Genomic DNA, 21,763 nt, shown 5'->3' on the forward strand with positions numbered 1-21,763 from the left:
AGTCAGAAGAGGGTGCCCGGGCCTTTGCCTCACGTCGGAGACAGGTTTGGGGTGCCTGGAGGCGCTTAGCGGCTCCTGAGTTGTGAACGTCGGTCCCCCCTCCCTTGCAGGCGTCCGCACGGAGCAGGACCTCTACGTTAGGCTCATCGACTCAGTCACCAAGCAGGTGAGCTCGCCGGCCACTCGGTCTCTCCAGGCGCGATATCAGCCGCCCCTTTCCCACTAGTTAGCCTCTGGCCTCCCTTCGACCCCACCACGCGCTCCATGATTTACTGGGTCAGGCTTCATACACCCCCTCCACAGCAATTTGCACCGCGTCACTCTAGAAAATGTCCTGTGCCATTTCTGTCCGACTGGGGAGACACGGGGGGCGGCCGAAGGTGAGCAAAGGGAGGCGGCGAGGAAACGATTACTGGGAAACTCAGCACCCCCCCCCCCAAAGTTACCTTTTGCTGAGAAATATTTTCTCACCGTGGGAAGAACTTTTCTATTGTTATTTTGCTTTAATTAACCTGGCAACCGCTCAGGTTCTGTGCGGCTCCCGGAACTCACAGTGAAGGAGCAGGTGGTAAGAGGAAAAATGGTTGTGTTTGCTCTAAAGTGTCCTCTTTATTTGTCCCTCTGCTCCCTTCCTGCCCCCCCCCCCCGGCCCCTGCCCCCGCAGCCCATCGCCTATGAGGGACAGAATAAGAATCCGGAAATGTGCCGAGTTCTCCTTACGCACGAGGTGATGTGCAGGTAAGAGCAGCCTTTTCCTCCGGGCTTTGCTGGAAAACCAGAGAGGTGAGCCGCGGCTGGCCGGCTCAAGGAGGCTCCGGGCCTTACCTTTCGGAGAGATGGTGAGCGGGAAGGGAGGCCTTGACCGCAGACTCGCCCGGGGCCTAGTTCACTAGACCCTTCTCCCTTTAAGGCAAGGCTCTTGGGGCAGATCCGTTAGAAGGACTCGAAAAGAAAATCCAGAGACACTCAGGATTTCAACTCCACCGGCGTCGCCGGACATTCTCGGTCACCGGAAAAGCCTCCGCTGTCCCTGGGTTGGCTGCAGCGCTTGAGGTCCCCCGCAGCCCCACGCTGGGTTTGGAATCGGGGGTTTTCCCCGAAACCACCTCCGAGCCAGGCCAGGGGCTGCTCGGTTCCCACGTGACCTGCGCTCTAGGGGTAGATTTCATTGTGGGGCCACTTGTGGAGTTACCGATTCACTTCCAGTCAAAGTACTGGAAGCACTCAGTCTGGGCAAGGGACCGCCAGAGGGTCGAGCCCCCCCCGTTTCTGGGCGCTTCCCTTCACTGAGGCACCTGTCTGTGATGCGGGACCATTTCCTTCCTTCAGGGAAGTCGCCACTCCTATGATTTCACATGCCTGAGAGTTTCTCAGGCTAGGCAGAATTGCCCGGTAAAGGCCAGCAAGGTTCCCCAGGGGTGGGTGGGAGGGGCAGGGATAAGACCCTGGCGAATGTGGGATCTGGAGCAACAACTGGGTTCTGACGGACAAGTTGTGAAAGGTGCGGCCTATTCTCCTTTCTACACCGTTTCCCGTCTTCTTTTCAGAGACACAATGTATTCCATTTTCGGTCCTGAAGATTGCCCCCTTTCTTCTGCTTGACTAAAAGAAAATAAAAAATCAGAACAAATTCGCCCACACACTTATTCATTTTTCAACAAATGTTTATTGAGCGCATCTGTATACCAGGCTGAGTGTTGGGGATCTCACAAGAGTGAGAAACGATATAAAAAAGAAACTCTTGGAAGAGTGTGGTAATTTTACTATTAAATTTAAATGTGTATTCCATATGCATTTTTCTTCCCCTAGGATCTTGTATTGGAGGGAAAGCCTCAATTCTTACTCAGCTATTGCTTCAGTGAATGTCTTCCAACTCCAGACTTGCTAGTTTGGGGTAATTGCAGGCAGTCTGATTTAGTACAAACTGTTTTATGGGCAGCTCCCGGCAGACCTGTCCCCCCTCCCGGACCTAGTCAGAATGAAACCATAACAATCAGACATGTTTGTTTTGGTTTTGACCAAGTATTAGAAAAACAGACTTGCCAAATGCAAAGTTCAACTCTGCCAGTGGCCTCAGCTGAGGGCAATTGAGGCTTCTGTGCCTGAGTGGTCCGGGTGAGGAGTTGGGCAGTGGAGTTATCCAGGGGACGCTGAGTGGTACCCTTTGCTAGATTAGTTAAGAAAGAAAATGCAATTTCAAGTTGTACTTCTATATAATTCCTAGATTAAATAGAATGCTTTGAATTGCTCGGCTAATCAAAGAGCAGTTTTTTTCTCCTCTTCACACTTCTAAATGTCTTTATTTGGAGCGATTACCTTCTTAAAAGGGCACAGAAGAAAACACAACAAGACAAAAAACAAAACAACAGAAACCTGGCCCATTTTCTGACGAATTATACCTATCACTTTAAATAATACTTGCATGCCCCATCCAACTGTAGTTAAGGCTGACATTTTTATTTTTAAGCCCTATCAAATCCTCCTCATTTTATGCTGTTTAAGAAGCAGCATCAATTTTTAAACCCTCTAGTTTAGTCTGCATTAGTAACACAATATAAAAATTTAATGTACTGTAACTTCTCTGCATTTGAGACCTGAGAAAGTGCTCGATATTTCCTTCCCAAACAAGAATTTAAAAACAAATATTAATTATGGGTAAATAAATGATCATTGGATGGTTACTGTATCTGCAGTGTGTGTGTGTGTGTGTGTGTGCGTTGTGGGAGCTGAGGTGGAGTGGTGGTGAGTATTGGATGCGACTAAAAGGGAAGTTCTCATTCAATCTGTCAGTTAGAGCTGGTTGATCCTCCAGTATGGGAAAAACAGTTCCTTCCCCCACAGTTTCCCAGCCAGTTAGAGCAGCCAATGATTGAGGGATGAATCAGTTGCCTACTTCCCCAGCAGTCATTGCTTGTAGTTAGTCTCATTTGCATGGTGTTCTTTGGCATACCTGGGCACCTCCCCCGATGGTTTTCTGTTCTGTGATCTTTAGTAAAAGGCTCATAAATTGGTGTTTAGCTTCAAGGTGGGAACAAAGCAAGAGGAGAAAATAAATCTCTTTAGGAATAACTTTTTCTCCCCCAATTGTCTCTGCTCCTCTCTTCCCTGCTTTAGTTCACTTTGCCAATTATTAGCAAGGAGAACTCTAGTTGTTATGTCGCTGCCAGCCACCTCTGTGCCCTCAATGCTCAGAGGGTTAAAAGATATTATAATTTGAACAGAAGTCGTCTCAAGGCCTACAGCTGGCTAATAACAGAGTTGTATTGAGCGCGAGCAAACCCCACAGCTGTGACTTTTCGCCACAAGGCTCAGGCTAGACAGGGCCCTAATCAGATGGGCCAGCCGGGCAGTGGGGCCAGTGTCTTTATCGGCCAGATGGTGTGAATTTAGACACTTTTGTTATGCAATCGCAGGGAGGAGTTGGAGAGAAGAAAACACAACAAAAGCCACCATGCTGTGCGCTTATTTGAGTTTGAAATTAGAGACAGATTTTTGAAAGTTGAGGGTTGAATTTTAAAAACCGTTTCGGAGGGGAAAGGGACACGTTAGCTTGTCTTGAACAGGAGTTTGGCTGACTGGACACCCTGTGTCCATGGCGGGGGGCTTTTTTTTCTTCTTCTTCTTCTTTTCCCCCTGCCATTCCTCATCCCTCTTTTAGGTAAGATTCAGGATTGTAATAAAACTTCTCATACCCAATCTTCTCCCCTCCCCCCACAAACACGCACTTGTTTTATTTGCTCTCTTTCCCTCTTCAAAGACTCCATGTAGAGTTAGGGACAATACAAGAGGCCTGTAAGCAAATTGAGAGTGTTTCAGGTAAAAGAGTCTCCAAATAAGCACTAGGATAAAATAAGTCAAACTAAGCCAAACAGAGAAACAGCTTTCATTTTCATTCATCAGGAAAAAAGAGCATCTCTGAGCCTCTCCGTGATAGGAACACAGTTTCAACCTATTGCGAATTTGGGTTTGTTCTTCTGTTTTATTTTTTTCTTCTTTGACAGTCACTTTCAGTTTTTAAAAACACTTGTCAGGAACTTCAGACCTTGCAACTTTCCCGTTAGAAAAGAACCCTAAAGACTTTTAACTAGAGTAGTTAATCTGAAGTTGGTCATTCAGGCTATGTCTGTATAGCAAAGGGGAGGGAGAGTCCAGTTTTTAGTGTGAGTAATTCAGACACCCAGTTCCTTAGCATCAGGTATCTTTTTTTTTCAGAGCGCTTGTTCGGGAGCCTGGGCCTATGCGCACCTTCAACTCTCTCCACTTCCCGTTGCTTGTGATAATATCGACGGCATGAGGACTGAATGCTCTTTAAGAAACAAAATAAAGAACCACTAGGGCATATTGATGAGGCTTTTTCTTTTAAAAAAGAAGAAAAGAATTAGCTTCAGTTAACTTAGAGACCCAGAGAAATTTTAAGAAGCTCTCAAGTGGGAGCAAACATAGCTAAACTGTACTGCTTTTATACCTTTGCTGTTATAGTTCAACAGCCAAGTGAATGTCTTCTATTTCTGCTACACACTGATATTAACATTGGAGATTATGTTTAAATAGCGTACTGTTGGAAAATGGAAGACTGCATCCTAAAGTTTCTCTGCATTTTTTCTTTGCATATCACTTCCTTCCCTGGGTTGATCCCCCACATTGCGTTATACTGGCTCCAGGCTTAAATTTTTATCTGTTTTTCTTCTCCTCCGGAGGAAATCCCCATGGAAAGCAGCTGAATTCAGCTGAGCAATTTTGCAAACTTACTCGGCCTCCTCAATCATTCCTACCCAAACTAAACAGATTGGCATATTCTGACAACGTGTGTGCCTGTCATTAAATTGTGCCTGGCATGGTACACATATTTGGGGTTAGGTTGTCCTGCTGGTGATGTCCAAGAAGAGTTTAGCTGGAATGTCTTTAGGTAACTAGCATGTATGAGTCTTTTAAAATCGTGTTACTAAGAAAAGAGTTTTGCTTTAGAAATAGAAGAGGTGGGGCATGGAAATGGGTGGGGGTGGGGAGTTGGGAAGAGAGACTTGGGTATTGCAGGGTGGGAGGGCAGCTGGCCAGCATTTTTATTGGTGTTAATCTTGGGACAGCTTGAAATTTTAAAAGCTAAGACCTAATATAATTTCAAAGGCAAAATATTATCTCAGAAAATTCCAGTGGCTACCTCTGGTATTTAAGAAAATTGGGACAATTTTTCTTTTACTTCCTACTAATTTGATTAAGTTTCTTAAAACCTCATTGTGCCCATTTGGTGAACATTTCTAGCATTTCTCAAGATATTTTACTTTCTGAGAATGTTGGAGTCATTTACTGAATAATCCACACATCACTGTCTGAGAGAGATGGGCTTTTAGGTTTTTAAATATTTATTTAAAAAAAATTCTGTGGAGGGTCAGAGAGGGCAAATGGACTGTAGAGAGCCACGCAGCAAATCTGTGACTGGGCTTTTGAGTCCCTGCTGCCACACGGGCTCTCTCTTTTCCTCACCCCCCTGCCCTCTCATTTGTAGGGCAGGTAGGGAATCTCACCCTCATGGATTTCTTAAAGCTGCAAGGGATTCTGGAGATTATATAGTCCAACATTTTCATTTTTTATATAAGGCAGGCAAAACCCAGAGGGTTAAAGAGATTTGACTAAATTCATGCATCCGGTTAGTGACAGAGTTGTGTTAGACTCCAAAGCCCTGAGTCCCAGCTCAGCAACCTTTTTATTGCACCGTGTCAATCTTTAAAAAAAAAATAGAGAGAAACTGTCATGGGAAGGGCAGTATTCACATATAGTTTGGTTATTACTAACATTTATTAGGCATATTCTCCAACTGGTATGGACAATAATGTTTTTCTTATAAGCCATTTCAAGGTTAGATCCTTCATCAGTTACAGCTGATAGTGGACTGTGCACTTGAAATTAGCTGCGAAGTATTCAGAAGTTTGTGGTCCTGACAAGCAGCCAACAGGCAAGATGGGGAGGGAATTCCCTAGTGTTTCCCCACCACCAAGCTTCCTTTGCCCTTTTCACATTTGTCTAGGTATTTCACACAGATACCTTTGGATTGGAGTGTTTTGCTCTGCTCAGGTCCTTCTGAGTGTTTCCTTCCTGCTGTAGTTGCTCTAGGGGTTCTTCCTTTTCTCTTGCTCTCACATAATTCCGCAAGCATTTATTGAGCTTCTACCGAGTACCTAGCATGTTTCTAGGTAGAATTTTTGGGAGGTAGAGTTTTCAATATGTTCACTTGCTGAGTTCCATTTCTGTTCCAGACTTGGTGAAAATTATTGGCAAGATTATCCTGAAGCTTCCTGTCTTGTTTTCTTCCAACTTTAAAATGTATATCATAGTTCTGGTCTTCTTCCATCAGCTTTTGAAAATGATGGGAATGAATGAATGAACACATGTTTATAAAGTACACCGAGTTCTCTGGAGAAAGATGTCATATAAATAAGGTTTATAATAACCCAGGCAGCTACTTGTGGTCTATTTTATACATTTTCCTTTGCTCTTTTTCTTCAAATATTTACTGAGACACAAAGACCTCAAGTATAAAGAAAAAAAAATTTTTTTTCTTTATATACACTTATAAAAATCATTGAACACTGAGCTGGAAGTGGCCTTATAGATCTTTAAACTCAACTGTCTGTGGTTCAGATTATAAGTATGGCTCTCGGGTAAGTTTCAATTTGCTAAGAATCACCGAGCTTATAAATTATAGAGAATTTGAGTGAGTATCTTTTGGCTCCAAGTTCAGTGTTTTATTTATTTATTTATAATATGGCCAAATTCTGCTTTCAAGCAGCTTAAAGTTAGGAAGCTACTTAAGATGTACTCATTTTTGTGAATGTTCTTACATTGCATGATCATTGTGTTTTCTTGATTCAATAAATTTTACTCTTTTGGTTCCTTTCCAATCTACAGTCGATGTTGTGAAAAGAAAAGTTGTGGAAACCGAAATGAGACTCCTTCAGACCCTGTCATCATCGACAGGTAGGGACAAAATGTGATTTTTCTCATTGTTGGTTTCTTTCTTTCTTCAGTCTCAACCCTGAGTACTAATCATTTGGTGCTTTGGCATAAGGTTGGTTTCATATTATCCTAAGGCATTAAACTAGTCCAACACGTGTGTCCTCTTTCTGGTTGGCCTTTCTTGGAAGATGTCAGAACCTTCCATTTGAGTATATGCCTTGAAATCTATGATGGTATTCTTTTCCAGGGCAGTAACTTCAGCTTAATAAGAAGTCTGTGGATAGCGAAGAATGGTCAACAGTGCCATCTTCCTATCTGGCGGATCATGGGCTCAATCAGTTTCCTAGACAGGGTGAGATGTCCCGAGTTACGCAGCAATCCCTACACCATTCTCGGTGATTGCCGCTGGGCTTGAAGAGTGTCAGTTTTGATTATGGTTTAGGGAATTGTGACAAGCTCTCTGTTGCATTGAGTGAGATTCCTTTCTACCATGAAGGACTACATTCTGGGTTCTATGTCATGTTCAGAGTGGGAAAGATTCTTTGGGACAAGATGCTAATTCATTGAAATGTGATTTAGGCATCCTCAGCTGTCTGTTTTTGTGATTGGAAACAGAACTTACAAACCAACTAAGAAATACCAAATTAACTTCTAGCAATCATGTAATTTTTAAGAAACCCCATATTCCCACCCCTAATTTTTTCTCTTTCGTTAAAAAACGGAGTAATTCCCTGTTGCTTCTTTCTTTGGGTTTTTATATTTCTAGCCAGGTCCTGAAATGGATTGGAGAGACCACAGTCTCCGAAGTTGTTATTCCAATATTCCAGTGAATTCTCAGTTGGGAGAATGGAACCTCTGGCATTCTTCCCAGAAAACCCGTCTTGTTTCTTCACGGAAAGTATAGTATAGCCCTAGGAATGAGGAGGCTGGAATTCTGGTCCTGTCCTAGCTACTGACCTTGGACAAAGCACTCAGCATCTTTGTTTTTCAGTAGTATAGTGATGTGTTAGAGGGCACTGCCCACTGCTGTAGGTTTCCTGAAGCTACTGAAAGAGCAGTGACAGGCTTGCCATAGTCTCTGAGATGCTTGGAGGAGGATGATAGCCAAATAGAAAATGTTTGTGGGATGTGTATGGTTTCTGTGCCATTTTAGGTGGATTGCTGTTGGAGTTTCTTCAGTTTTTCTGACATTGACGGAGTTATAAGAACTCTTTAGGGTTTGCTGTCTTCCTCATTTTATAAATGGAAAAGCTGAACCCTGGAATGATGGCATGACTTACTCACAGGTATACAGCTTGTTGGGGCAGAGCTGGTGCTAGAACATGGTTGTACTGACTCCTGCCACAGCCACAGCATTGTTTGCTTTCTATACTAACTGCTATCAGTTGGATCTGCTGATTGCGCATGACATAATTTACCTCCTTCCAAGGATGCCCTTGGGATCCTCTCGGGGCATTTGAAGCATAAGAGGGTTGCCTAGATGCAGTTCCAAATTTTTCATCCTTTCTAGTGTGTAGACTGAGCTTGCTTATCTTCATATAGTCTTTTTCACTAAAGTACTCTAACCTCAAGAATGCTACATCTTTTCTTGTAATAAACACTCCATAAACCAGCCTTGGAAGTGTTTGCAAACCTATAAAATGCTAACCTGCACCTTACTTCTCATAAGCATACATCTTAAAGACTCTGCACTGAGCAGCAGTTCTTACTTTAAAAAAACGACGTGTAACCTGCATCCATTGATAATGGCCGAATATGCTTACGTCCTATGTAATGCACAAGGGCAAAAGAAAGCACAGACTTTTTGCATCTTTGGAGAGAAAAAATTTTCATATTAGGTGCCTTCATAGCTTGTGCTAGAATGCCTTAAATTCTTCTGAGAAGGTGGGAATTGTATCTTGGCTACATGTTATGGAGTTTTATGTGACTGGCATTTATTTTTACTATCCTTTGTACACTAAAACAGGCCATCGATGTCTCTGTATCAGTTGAAATATGTGTTACTTCCGAAAGGATGCACGTCTACACATGGAAACATACATACCAAAGGGTACTGTAGATGGACCAGTGTCAGGTTTTAAGAGAACCTGTTTTATTATAAACAGATGCATTTGTTTAGCTTGCTTATTGTAGGGGTTTGTTTGATGATATTGTTCCTCATGGAAACCTTGCATTATTGTTCCTGAATGTCACTTGGGTTTACCTTGGCCTTCTTGCCTTCATTTGAAGAAGCAAAAGGAGAATGAAGTCAGGTTTTCATTTGTTGGAGGTGGCTTGGGTGGTTTGTGTCATCTAGGGGCTTGGTTGAACTGTGCTTGTAGTCCCTGGGTTCAACATCTGCTAACTTGGAGGTGATGAGTTCTCCCACGAGCACCAAACTGGTGCAAAGTGGTGTATTTTGGATTTCCTCTCAATAAATATGGAACTCTCTTCTTTGCGCGTGTTCCTGTAATGCCAGCTAATTATTTCCTCGCCCTTCTCACCCAGTCTAACCAGATGCAGTTAATTTACACTGTCTCTCTTTGAGTTTCCTCACACAACAGGCATGTTCCACTCTGGCTCAAGGGAAGCCTATTTGTTCTCTCGGAATTCTACATGTTCTGGGGGAGACTTGAGGGTTCCCAAACTTTTCATCACCAAGGACCCCCCCTTTTTTTTTCTTAGTGAATCCAGGGTTTTGCAAGATTTTGCAAGCCAAACTGCAATTAATGAGTAATAATTCAGCTGTAATTTTATTTTTATTAATCAAAGACATGTAATAGGATGGGAAATAAAAATCTCATCCCAGAAATGCCTTTGATGTCGTCAGTGGCCAGTCAAAGTTTTTGAGCAGCATGAGGCAACCAGTGTTACCACACTGACTCGTTACCACACTGACTCGATAGATTTCCAGCTAAAAAATAAAACAAGTTGACTTTTCAGTTGGCCTTGTGACCACATCCTGGGCAGATATTCAGTTTCTAATAGGCTGCTTGAGATAGTAAGAACAGCTTTTACTACTTTGTGGCTCCTTAATTGAAAACCTTTGGGTTCTACAATGGGGTATCTTCCATCAGTTATTTAGTTCTCCATTTTCTAAGACGTAGCCCCCAATTTGGACTTTCTTTTGCTGCTAAATTGCTCCCTGCCCTGATCTCTCTAGACTCACAACTTTTTTATTTTCAGTTGTCTTTTCAGCATGCCTTTGTGCATTCTTGGGCAGCCACACCCGTCTCCACAAAGCCAGGTCAACATCCAGCCCAGCAGGACTTGCTACTAAATCTCAGCCCCCAGCAGAGCCTTCCTTCTGTGTAAATACCTGTATATGAGCGGGAGTAGGGTTTATTGATTTTTATTGTAAAAACCCAAATTGTCTGGGAAAACAGAACAAAACAAAACCAAAAGCAATAATATCTTAACTGTGTAATAATCTTGTCTGTAAATATCTGTGTGGTAAATAAAAATGAAGAGGTTCAAGCTGATTTACATTTTGTGGTTTTCAGAGGGAAGCTCTGATTCAACTTCATTTATCATGGGCTGTGCCCTCTTCAAACTCTCTTCTCTGTCTAGAAGCTTCTTCTGAATATCCGCTTTAGTCTCTGGGGCTCAGGATAATCTGGTAGTCCATGAAGGTGTATTTTAGGGACAGCCTCGGGGACTTGTCTCACATGTTTGTCAGTTTGTCGTACTGTGGTGGCTTGCATGTTGCTGTGATCCTGGAAGCTATGTCATCTGTATTTCAAATACCACAGGGTTATCCATGGTAGGAAGGTTTCAGCTGAGCTTCCAGACTAAGACAGACTAGGAAGAAGGACTTGGCGGTCTACTTCTGAAAAAAATTAGCCACTGAAAACCTTATGAATAGCAGTGGAACATTGTCTGATATAGTACCGGAAGGCGAGCCCCTCAGGTTGGAAGGCACTCCAAAGACGACCGCGGAAGAGCTTCTTCCTTAAAGTAGAGTTGACTTTATTGATGTGGGTTCCAGCTTTCAGGACCTTCATTTGCTGATGTGGCATGATTCAAAATGAGAAGAAGCAGCTGCAAACATACACGGTAGCTGCAACAACGGACTCAAGCAAAACAACAATTGTGAGGATGTCGCAGGACTACTCAGTGTTTTGTTCTGTTGTACGCAGGATTGCTATGAGTCAGACAGACTCGACGGCACCTAGCAACAGCAACAACTCACACACTTGGGAGAAGGAAAAAGATTCCTTCTCATTTCTGTCCTTGTAGCTCCATAAAAAGTCAGATGGTTTGAGATGGGGAGATTTCCTTTTGAGTCTTTGCAGGCTACCCTGGCCCGTGTGCATACTGGTGAGGTGTTTCCTATTAAAAGAGCAGGTCCAACCTATTTTTCACATGCTAAATGTTCTAGTCTTTTGTGCTGGGATGTTGGTCTCAATATTTAAGAGCTCTGTTCCCAGAGGACCATTTTAAGTGTTAGATGGATGGGGTTTGTTTATTTTCTTTTTCTAGAAGTCAAGCAAACAACAGAATGGCCCTCATTCAAAAGGTTTACTAAAAAATATCTGGTGTTTAGTTGCCTATGAGGGATTTTCCTGCAGTTATCTCCTTCCCTCCTTTTTTTTTAAAAAGTTTTCTCCTGCCTCCATCTTGTCACTGAGTCCTCACCTGCTGCCCTTGCCTCTAGCCAAGGTTCTCCTTTGCACTTCCTCTGCCATCTCATTTGCTCTTCCTTCCTGCCTCTTTCTGCCTCTTTCCTGTGGGCCATCCATGCTAGTCCTCTACCAAGTTAATCACTTAACTCTAGTGAAATGTTATTTTAGAGGATAATTATGAGGCATAAAACCCTTGCCCACCTGCCATGCAAGCTAGACAGTATCTCATTAATCTGGGACACTGGAGTTTTTTTCTTTCTGTTATTTCTATATTAATCCATTCTTGATCTGTGGACAGTCTGCTTTTGATCCCACTGTCCCTTTCAGCATAGAAGTAGTTTTTGGGTAGTAGTTGGAGTTGAGCTCTAGGTGAGCTTTATGCCCATAAAGCATGGCAGATGCCTGTGGTCCAAGGCTACTCAAGACAGGCTTTCAGGCTCCCTCCCTGTCCCTGAACATGAGCAAGCCAGATATATCAGCAGTGATACCCCCTGAATAAAGAATTCTGGCTCTCAGAAGGATGGATAAGGCTAATAATAAACATTTATCTAACATTTACTTGACGTTTATTGTGTGTTGGGCATTGTGCTAAGCAATTTATGTTAATTAAGTAATTTTCTTAATTAATCTTCAACATGAAAGTCTCAATTTTACAGAAAGTCTCAAATTAGTCTTAAGAAGTTAGGTAATTCAGCCAAGGTAACACAGCCAGTTTCATGGGTGAAACTTGAGTTTAGTTAAAGGGTGGAAATTATAGAGAAAAAGATTTTGGCAAGTAGAAAGAAAAATTGTCCAGAATTTAGAATTGTTAAAGAATGGAAAGGACTTGTGTAGTATCAGTGAAATTACTTGGAAGAACTCCTGGTAGGAACATTAAAGAGGGGAGTTGTTCTCTGGGAAGTGGTGGGTGTTGTTGACCCCTGAACTATCGATTAACTCTGTACAAGTCACATTCAGCCTTGTGACTGGCTTGATGCAATATCAGTCCCCAATGTGACTGAGAAGCAGTGTGGAACAGCAGAAAGGATCATGCATAAGGATCGGGAGACCTGCTTCTGGTCCCAGATTGTTCACTGACTAGCTGTATAATGCTACAGAGGTCATGTAGCCTTCTTTCTGGGCCTCAGTTTCTCTATCTATAAAATGAAGTTTGCTGGGTTAATGGGTGACCTTTACATTTCCTCCCAGCTCTGATTTCTCTGATCCTAGCTCAGGGGTCAGATTAGGGTGCTGGGCATGCTAATTCATCATCCTTGCTCATCAATAATTTACAGGAGCTATTAACAAAAAAAAAAAAATTTTTTTTTTTTTTTTTTTTATTAACATATGCCTTCTGTTCTGTGCCCAGACTCCCCATCTCCACTATAGGGAAGCTCAGTGTGGGAAAGAGTCTACAAAAGTTTGGTCTGGGGCAATTTTTAATTTTTAGTGAAAATTTCATTCCCTCGGGGGGGGGGGTTCAGATTTTCTTACTAAAACACAGAGATTATCTCCCCACTATGAATGCATCATTCTTTCATGTTCTTTTGTTTTCTACCAGGGCCTTTGCCAGTTTTTTGGTCATTTCAGGGAGATACAGGTAGGAGAAGGGACTCTGCTGCTTGCTGGTCTGGAAAAAAAACACCCCTTTGGGCTGAAGCACTTCATTGGAGGACTGTCTGAGCCAAGCAGTTGAAAAAAGAAACTCAGTTTCCTCAGGGAAAATCACTGTCCTCCAGGTAGCTAAAGGGATGGTACTGCAGAGTTAGTACGTTCAGTCCTGCCGTTAGTTTTTAAGCATTATGCTCAGTCCACTTGACTCACCAGCCTACCTGGACTTGATGAGCTTTAGGATATGACACAAACTAGCTTAGTCAGCTATAAATTAGTTCATTTCATGCTTTGTTCATTTTGTAATTCCTTCTGTTATTCAGTTACTAAGCAAATATTTGTGAACTTCTGGCACTGAGGTACCAGCAGGGAATATAACAGGCATGGTGCCTACTTTCATGGAGCTTACAGCTTAAATAATCACACAAATAAACATGTATTTACAAACTGTGAAAAATACTTGAAGATTAGGTAGGTGGGTGGTAGATAAGTTCCAACTTTCTAGTCTCATCATTTCTTTCTCTATGAATCCTCTGTCCCATCCAACAGACCTCGAATATTTCATCTTCTTTGTACACACCATTTCTCCCTGGAATACCACATTTCTACCTCCCCAAGCTCTCTGCCAATATAAATCTTATCTCTTTTTCAAGGCTGAGTTCAGATTCTGTCTCCTCAAAGATATCAACTCTTATAGCCAAAGTCTTTCAACTTGACATTTATCACATATACTCACGCTTGTTGGTACGTACATGGGTGTTGTTAGCTTTTTACCAATTCACGCTTGCCTGACATTCCCAGCTATAACTCTTGAATTCCAGATACCATATGTCGTTTAAGTTTTGACTCTAATATTTGGCATTAATATTACTATCTCCTTCATGATGTATTATATATGTTAATATATATAAGATGTCCACACAACGTGTGACACAGAGATGTTTAAAAAAATAACAGTTACTATTATTCTGTCTCTCCCACAGTGACTATCCAGACTATCCTATAGAGCTCAGTAAATATTAGTTGACAGGTTAATCTCTGACTGCCAAGAATAGTCATTTGAAGAGAGTGGACAGCTAAGTCCTTTGCCAGTTCACACAGGACCTTTGTTGTAACTACCTGTATTTGACAACTGCTTAGCAATCTTATATAGCAGTCTTGTCCCCAGTGGCAGGTTGGTATAAAACAACACCAAGAACAGATATGTAGGGTTGTAAAGCAGATTGAATACTTACTCTCCTGTAATTCAGTAAATATTTATTGAGGGCCCATTATGTCATAGACTTTGCAAAGTGCTCCTAGAGATAATGAGATTAAATAGACACAAAGCTTTCCCATAAAAAGCTTATAGTTTAGAAAGAAAAACAAAGGATTTGCAAAAATAACTATGTTGTAATGTAGAATGTAAAAAGTGCCATAAAAGAGGTAGACATAAATCTTCTGGGGATCTGAAGGTGGGGAAATAATTTCCATCTTGGCAGAGGTAGGTAGGGTGGGGTGCAAATCACCTTTCTGGAGGTGATAAATGAGCTGGGCATTGAAAGATGGTTATAACTTGGGCATACACAGTTGAGGTCTAAGGGCATTCTAGGAGGAGGAGAGCCTGTAGGAAAAGGCATGTGGAAAGGAATGTGTTATTATTAGTCTACTGGGAAGACTTTCCTAAATATGCTTGTAGTTTTACAAGCACATGGATATGTGTGAAGGGTGACAGTAGAAGAAGTTGTAAAGATGATTTGGATCCAGATTTTAGAGAACTTCTTGTGCCCATACAAAGGTATTTTGACATTATTTTGTTGGCAATGGGAAGACCTCAAAGGATTTTTAGCAGTGCAATGTCATTCATGGTCAGATTGATATTTTAGAGAGAGAACTTTGAGAATTGATTGGAAAATGGAGGCTGGATGTAAGGAAATCTATTAGGAAGATGTTACAATAGTACATGAATGCTTTTCCTTTTGTGGCTCTTTTGGGAATTTATCAGTTTTTCCTGCCAAGACTTGGACATTATTTCCATCACCAGAAACCCTGGTGGCATAGTGGTTAAGAGCTGTGGCTGCTAACCAAAAGGTTGGCAGTTCAAATCCACCAGGCGCTCCTTGGAAACTCTATGGGGCAATTCTACTCTGTCCTATAGGGTCGCTATGAGTCAGAATTGACTGGATGGCAATGGGCTTTTTTTTTTTTTTTGCTTGATACTATATGGAAACACTGGTGGTATAGTGGCTCAGTGCTATGGCTGGTAACAAAAAGATCAACAGTTCAAATCCACCAGGCACTCCATGGAAACCCTATGGGGCAGTTCTACTTTGTCCTATAAGGTCACTATGAGTTGGAATTGACTTGACAGAAATGGTTTTCAGGTTTATGCTACCAGGAATTAAAAAGATTGGCACAGAGCTTCAGATTTTATTACTTTCTATAAAAATATCCTGGACATTCCCTCTTGCACCACCACCAGCAGTTAAGAGTCAGTTTTTCCCTGCCAGATAACACCAGTATCAGTCACTGGAGGTGAAAGGTCCATTTTCTCACCTCTCCACACCTCGTTTCCCTCCCCCAGTACATCTACCACTCCAAAGCTTTTGCTGATGTTGCCACTTGTCCCCGTGAGCACTCGTCCTTTGTTCACCCGGAAGCTCAGATCCTTTGCAAAGAGCTGCGTTGTACCATCTGGCGATCTGTGAATTTTTTAGTAGCCTGGATGTTCGTGAGAAAGCAGAAACTGAGGCCAGAATCCAAACAATTTATAAGTAATTCTTCAGAAAAGAGAGAGAAAGACCATCAGTTCACCATTACATTCAAAGTTCTTGCCTAGGTCCCCTGGATCAACTCCCAATGAAGATCAGAGGACCAACTAGATGTGTGGGGTTGTTCAGAATAGATAATGGTATGCTTCCAGCTTCTTCCTTATGAAATTGTGTGATGTGATTAAATAGAAGATTTGCCAGGAAGTTAATGAGTCAATAAGAGTAGAAGAATAATAGTACGCTGAAATTGTGCTTAGCTGGAAATAGTAAATAAATGTTTGCTTGTAGAGAAGATATCTCTTTCCAAAAGTTGTCTAACTGGCTTTGGAGGAACAAAGAACCTGGAGGTTGGGAAAGGTTCTGACATGACTACAATGTTCACCCAAAAAGGACCTTCTAGAATTCAAGTTATTTTATCTCTTTTTCTGTTTGAGTAAATAGAAATATGGGCTGGATACATTCTTTTAGGCTTATTTATGATTGGGAAAATAAGACCCATATATCCCAAGGATATGAGAAAAAAGCTATCCAAGGATGATTTGCAGATTTAGGGTTCTCTCCATAAAATCTGGCTAGGTTATTTGTTTGTTGATTGAGAGCTTATAAGAATTTTTCTTTGTTGCTCTGTCTTTCACGATGACCTAGTATTGCAATTGGGGAGGGGCATCTGATCAGGAAGGGAGGTAGCTGAATGACGAGAGACTTGAAACATGTCACCCAGCACGGACCCAAGTCTACAAAGGGGCAGCATTTCATCAGTCTAGACTCAGTAATTAATTAAATGATTGTCCTCTGGGAAGTTTTTGTTCTAAGCTCAAAGTTATCACTGAAGGCAAACTTTTCCCAGCCCCCTCAAGACCACCAAGAAGCCAGAGCTGGTGAGAAATGCTGCAGCTGCTCCCAAGCAACAGGAGCTTTTTAGAAGGAAGTAAGGGAGAAATTACTAATTCCACTGATATCATGGGAGGAACTGAGGAATTTGCAGGGATGGAACCATTGGATTAAGGCCAGCACCCTGGGGTTAACACTTCTGTGGCCCACAACAGGCCAGGACTTTTAAAAGAGAAAACTCACAAAATGGAGGTGAGTTCAAGGCAGGAGGCTTTGTACCTCTGAAAGCTGCTACTCACACCTAACCCCTCCAATAAAGCTCGAGGTGGATCTCCATGGAGACAAGTAGTGAGCTTTTATGCACAACTGCACAGGATACTTTCCTGATTATTTAAAGCTATCCACATGACTTGTTTTAGCTACATACTGGGGCTGTCACCCTGCATTTCAGTTGAGAAAACTATTGAAGAGCAACTACTTCAGGGGCTGTAGCAGGTCAGAGACTCAACTGGGATTAAAGCCAAGGTCTCTGTTTCCCAGGACAAAGCTGAGGTGGTCTTATGCGAGGAGAGAGACAGAAGAGATGATGAGATTCATGTAGAATTGTTACTGAACTGCAAAGCTTCTAACCAGAGTGAAGGTTTGGAGGATTCACCATGCTCCAAACACTGTGCCAAAGGTTAATCTGTGGCATTTTACTTCACTCTAATCAGTAATTTTTTATGTAGCCAGTTTCTTCTGTGCAAAAGGCTTTTATTACTTCAGAAGAAATAACGCTGTACATAGGACATAGTGGGTTGAGTACTTGAAGTGGCTATTATTATTGTAGTATGATATTCACTATAGTAAAAGCACTAGAGTCAGAACTAGGTTTGAGTACTTCTCTGTCATTCATTCATTCACTCCTTATTCATTCATTCATTTCCTCCCCCTCCTTGAATCTAGATTTGCAGATTCATTCATTCCCTCACTCATTCATGTTTTCATTTTCTCCCTCACTTTGAATCTAGAGCTGCCAAATTTAGCAAATAAAAATATAGGATACACAGTTAAATTTGGATATCGAATAAACACAAGTAATTTTTTTTAGTATAAATATGTCCCAGTTAAATTTGAATTTCAGATAAACAATGAAAAAATATTCAGTATCAGTATATCTCATGCAATATTCGGGATATACTTATACTAAAAATTTATTTGTTATTTATGTGGCACTCAAAGGTAACTGGCTATCCTGTATTTTATCCAACAACCCTACTTGAATCCCAGCTTCTTTTCTGAGGAATAGAAAAGTAATGCCCCACAGCACTGGAGGGAAGAGAGATGATGTATATGAAAGTGCCCTATGCCTCGAATGAGCCCGGCAACATCAGCACATGCAGCTGTGCCTTTTCTTGAATGGATTTTCTACCTTTTTGTGGGGCTTAATGATCTTTGCCTCCTGGTCTGTGCAGAAGTTGACACTTAGGTGATTCATTTAGGGGACTGATAGGTGAGCAGAACGGATTATTGGGAACCATCAGCATTTCCTTCCCCCCTTCTTTGTCAGTTTCTCCTCCCCCAAGTCCCTCTTTTCCATGCTCCGTCTCTTCTGTCCTCCTTTTTTGTCACCTTTCAGTCCCTTGGTCTCATGCTCTGTCTAGACCCTGCTTTATAGACTTGTCACCTCCTCTGGATTGCTTTTGCTTAGCATCTACTGTCCATCTTCTGTTCACTTTCGTTCTGACTTCCCTAAAAGCCTTTGTTCAGCATTCCCTAAGTCTCCTTCTTCAGCTCTTAAAACATGTGGGATTGTTTAGGCTCGAGTGATAAATTACATGGAGTTTAAGGTAAAGGATCTCCACTCTCCCTCTTTGGTAGTGGCTGATGTTTGAATAAGAGCCAGACATTACTTCTGTTTAACTCTCACAGTCCACTTGATGCTTGCCCAAGTAAATGTAGAGTGGCTAATGCATTTTATCATCCCGATGTGGAGGCACAAGATGAAGAATAACCACCATTTAGAAATATGTATCTAGATAATTTTGTATATCTTAAAGAAAATCTAACTTACAAAATTAGATGTCATCTAGATTCAACCTACACAGAAAGGGAATGGCAGATTTTAAAATTCTCGTTCTACTCCTCTTAGCTCCCTTTTATCACCACCCTTTTCTCAGTTCCCCTGTTTTTGCTTTGTTCACCTTTCCTCTTACTTCCTGCATTCTGTTAGGGTCTCCCTTGCTTTCTGTCCATTGCCTTGCATTTCTAATGGTGTGTCAAACCTTGCTTCCAATTCCAGCAGTCAGGAGCATTTCCCTTAGCAACTCGCACCCTAATGCTTTTCTTCTGCACCCTCCCTTTCTTCTTTTCATTCCCTGATGAAGAATAAATGCTGGTTTCACTGTAGGTGTTCTGTTTATAACTCTGGGTTGGTGGTTTTCACTTCAAGTGGAGTCCATTGAGCTTGTAAATTGTATTGGATCAGTGAACCCATAATGAGACCTCTAAGCCCAAACAGTGGAAGTCTGCTGGGATTTTATTGTTCATAAAGCTTCTTCCCTGGAGAGGGATACAGTCATTAGGTGTGCACTGTGTTTAATATTTGGTCATGACAGGAAGCAATAATTTTCTATTTTTATGGTGGCTTCTGAGTTTTTGAAGCAATTGTCTAATTCACATCACTGGGACTGGGAGTAAATTAACTAGACAGTGAGGAAAGCCCCTGTGTGGTTTTGGTAGGGGCACGTCTTGTTTAGCATCTTTCTCCATCCTGTGTCTGACCTCCGCTACTCCTGATGGCTGGGACCTGCCTATACTAGGGTGCACCTTATCACTTGGAGCCCTCTGAGTCCCTGGGTGGTACAAACAGTTAATGTGCTTAACTGTTAACTAAAAGGATGAAGGTTCAAGTTCACCTGGGGGTGCCTTGGAAGAAAGTCCTGGTAATCTACTTCCGAAGAACCAGCTGTTGACAACCCTGTAGAGCACGGTTCTACTCTGATACACATGGGGTCACCATGAGTCAAAATCTGCTTGACAGCGACTGGTGGAAAGAACTCTCCCTGTCAAGTGAAAATGTTTCTTCTCTAAAGAGGAAGTGAGCTGTGGGAAAATGAGGACCCCTCTCCTCTGTCCTTTAAAGCAGTTCCCTCTTTAGATGAGAGGGGTGCTAGAAGTTTTCCAAGATTGGCACTGCCCTAAAAGAGGCTGCCTTCTCATTTCTTAACCTCTGATAAACAAACACCTGGTAAGCATGTGGTTTTGAGTGTGATACCTATTCTAAAGATTTTCAATCTAATCCAGCACAAAAGCAGCTCCAAGTTAAGGGGTAAGACTCATCAACTACCTCATGGGAAAGGAGATGACCTTGGCCTAGAAACTCCTGAAACAGGGCCCAGGGGGCTTCAGTAAACCTAAGAACCTGGAGACTAGGAGAAAGAGGTCTCAGTGAACTTGCATTATCTCTATCTGTTGGCCAGGTAGACTTGCAATGCCAAAACGCCAGGAAGGAATTTCCTAGGCATAGGCTCAGCTTCTCCCTATCCAACTATGCAAAGAGGGGTGTAACTGGCAGATTATCCCATAGTCCACTGGGGCCAATGATCCATTGACTTCCGGATGCTGTTTACTGGGACAGCAGTATTTACAGTTTCAGGGAACTGGGATTCTATGATGTATTTCCGAGGACAAGGAGGGATGAGGAGAGGGAAAATGTTTGGATTGAGACCTAGTGCATCTTGTTCTCTTCAATTCCCTCCCCTCCCCCCTCAAAGCAGGAAGCTAAAAACGAGGCTTTAGTGACATGCTTATTTGGAAAGCCATGACTTGCCTTTTTTTTTTTTTTTTTAATTTTACAGAGTTTAGTAGGATTCAGTTGGGTAGACTTGTGTCAGAAAAGATTTTCATGCTGGATCTGAACTGCCAAGTTGTGGAATTAACTCTCAGCTGTTAGTCAAATGTGATGACCTTGAGAAATACTTCCTTAAAGCTCCCTACATTTGATGCCTAAACTTGCTGTGCATTATGGAGTTCCAGGAGAGGTTACAGAACTTTAGCTTAAAGCGGAAAGCCCAACCCAGGAAGTAAAATAAAAAGATCTCCTTTTGAAAACTATGCACACCTGCCTGTCATCTGAAATATTATGCTGCCTATAGAGGGAGAGGATGCCAAGTACCTTCCAGTGTTTGGGGGTTTTCAATCCTTGTTTGTGCCACGGACCCTGTTGATGGCCCAGTGAATCCTACTGTGGCTTGTTCTAAGGAAATGCTAAATTCAGAGGTCAGTGACAATAAAGATCTAATTTTCATCCATCCAAATTCATGGACCTCATCAATCTCCAAATATGCGGGAAGTACTACCAACAACGTATTTTGCCCTTTCTTTTCCCCTATTCTACCACAATTCTTTTGTTTCCTCTTTACCTTCTCCCTTCTCTCTTCTGTTTTTCCCTTTTCCTTTCCTCTCATTTTTATGTCTGTTTCTTTTCTGTTCTGTCCTCCCTCTCACTGATGGTCTTCCCCTCCCTAAGTTATTGAGGACTTCAGCAGGAGCCAAATGACAGCATGTTTGTCGGTAACTTAGCCTCAGGCATTCTGTTGCTCTCAATGGCCCATTTGTTTGCTCCTGTGAAGGAAAAAAAGAAAAAAAACTTTTCCAACCTACGAGTTCCGTTGTCTCCCTAGAGAACCTTGTTTGAATCTTTGCTGCAAGATTTTTTTTTTTTTTTCTGTGAAGTACCAAATAAATAATTACCTTATCGTTAACAAACAGAACCTGGCTCTTATCTTCCCATACCCCAGAGCCTTGGTGCAAAAGTTGGGCCGTGCCAAGTGCATGCGTTAACCTGATACGCGAAACCCCTTTTCAGAGCCAGTCCTTGGAGGATGCTCATTGAGGGCATTTTTATCGAGAGGCGGCATGGTGAAAGCACTTCTTACAGCACTGGGAGCCAAAAGAGATTGGCTGGCGTTTACACCCCTGTTATAACAAAAAAGTGTATTTTTCTGAGAGGAACATTTCCCAATTGTTCTAATTGTCACTGGCAACGAGCACTAC

The 21,763-nt window shown here is 42.1% G+C and overlaps 1 protein-coding gene across 2 annotated transcripts in view; it reads left to right on the plus strand.

The window, feature by feature from the left end:
* Positions 1-21,763, plus strand: part of EBF2 (EBF transcription factor 2) — a 210,109-nt gene that overhangs the window by 4,411 nt on the left and 183,935 nt on the right. Inside the window, exons 4-6 of one of the 2 annotated variants that reach the window (XM_049866361.1) lie at positions 111-166; positions 665-738; positions 6,904-6,972. In XM_049866361.1, the coding sequence (XP_049722318.1) occupies positions 111-166; positions 665-738; positions 6,904-6,972 (199 nt within the window). The remainder of the gene's footprint in view (positions 1-110; positions 167-664; positions 739-6,903; positions 6,973-21,763) is intronic. The other variant, XM_049866362.1, reaches the window with a different exon arrangement.

The sequence above is a fragment of the Elephas maximus genome, chromosome 22, assembly GCF_024166365.1.
Source record: "Elephas maximus indicus isolate mEleMax1 chromosome 22, mEleMax1 primary haplotype, whole genome shotgun sequence".
In the NCBI taxonomy this organism is placed as follows: Eukaryota; Metazoa; Chordata; class Mammalia; order Proboscidea; family Elephantidae; genus Elephas; species Elephas maximus.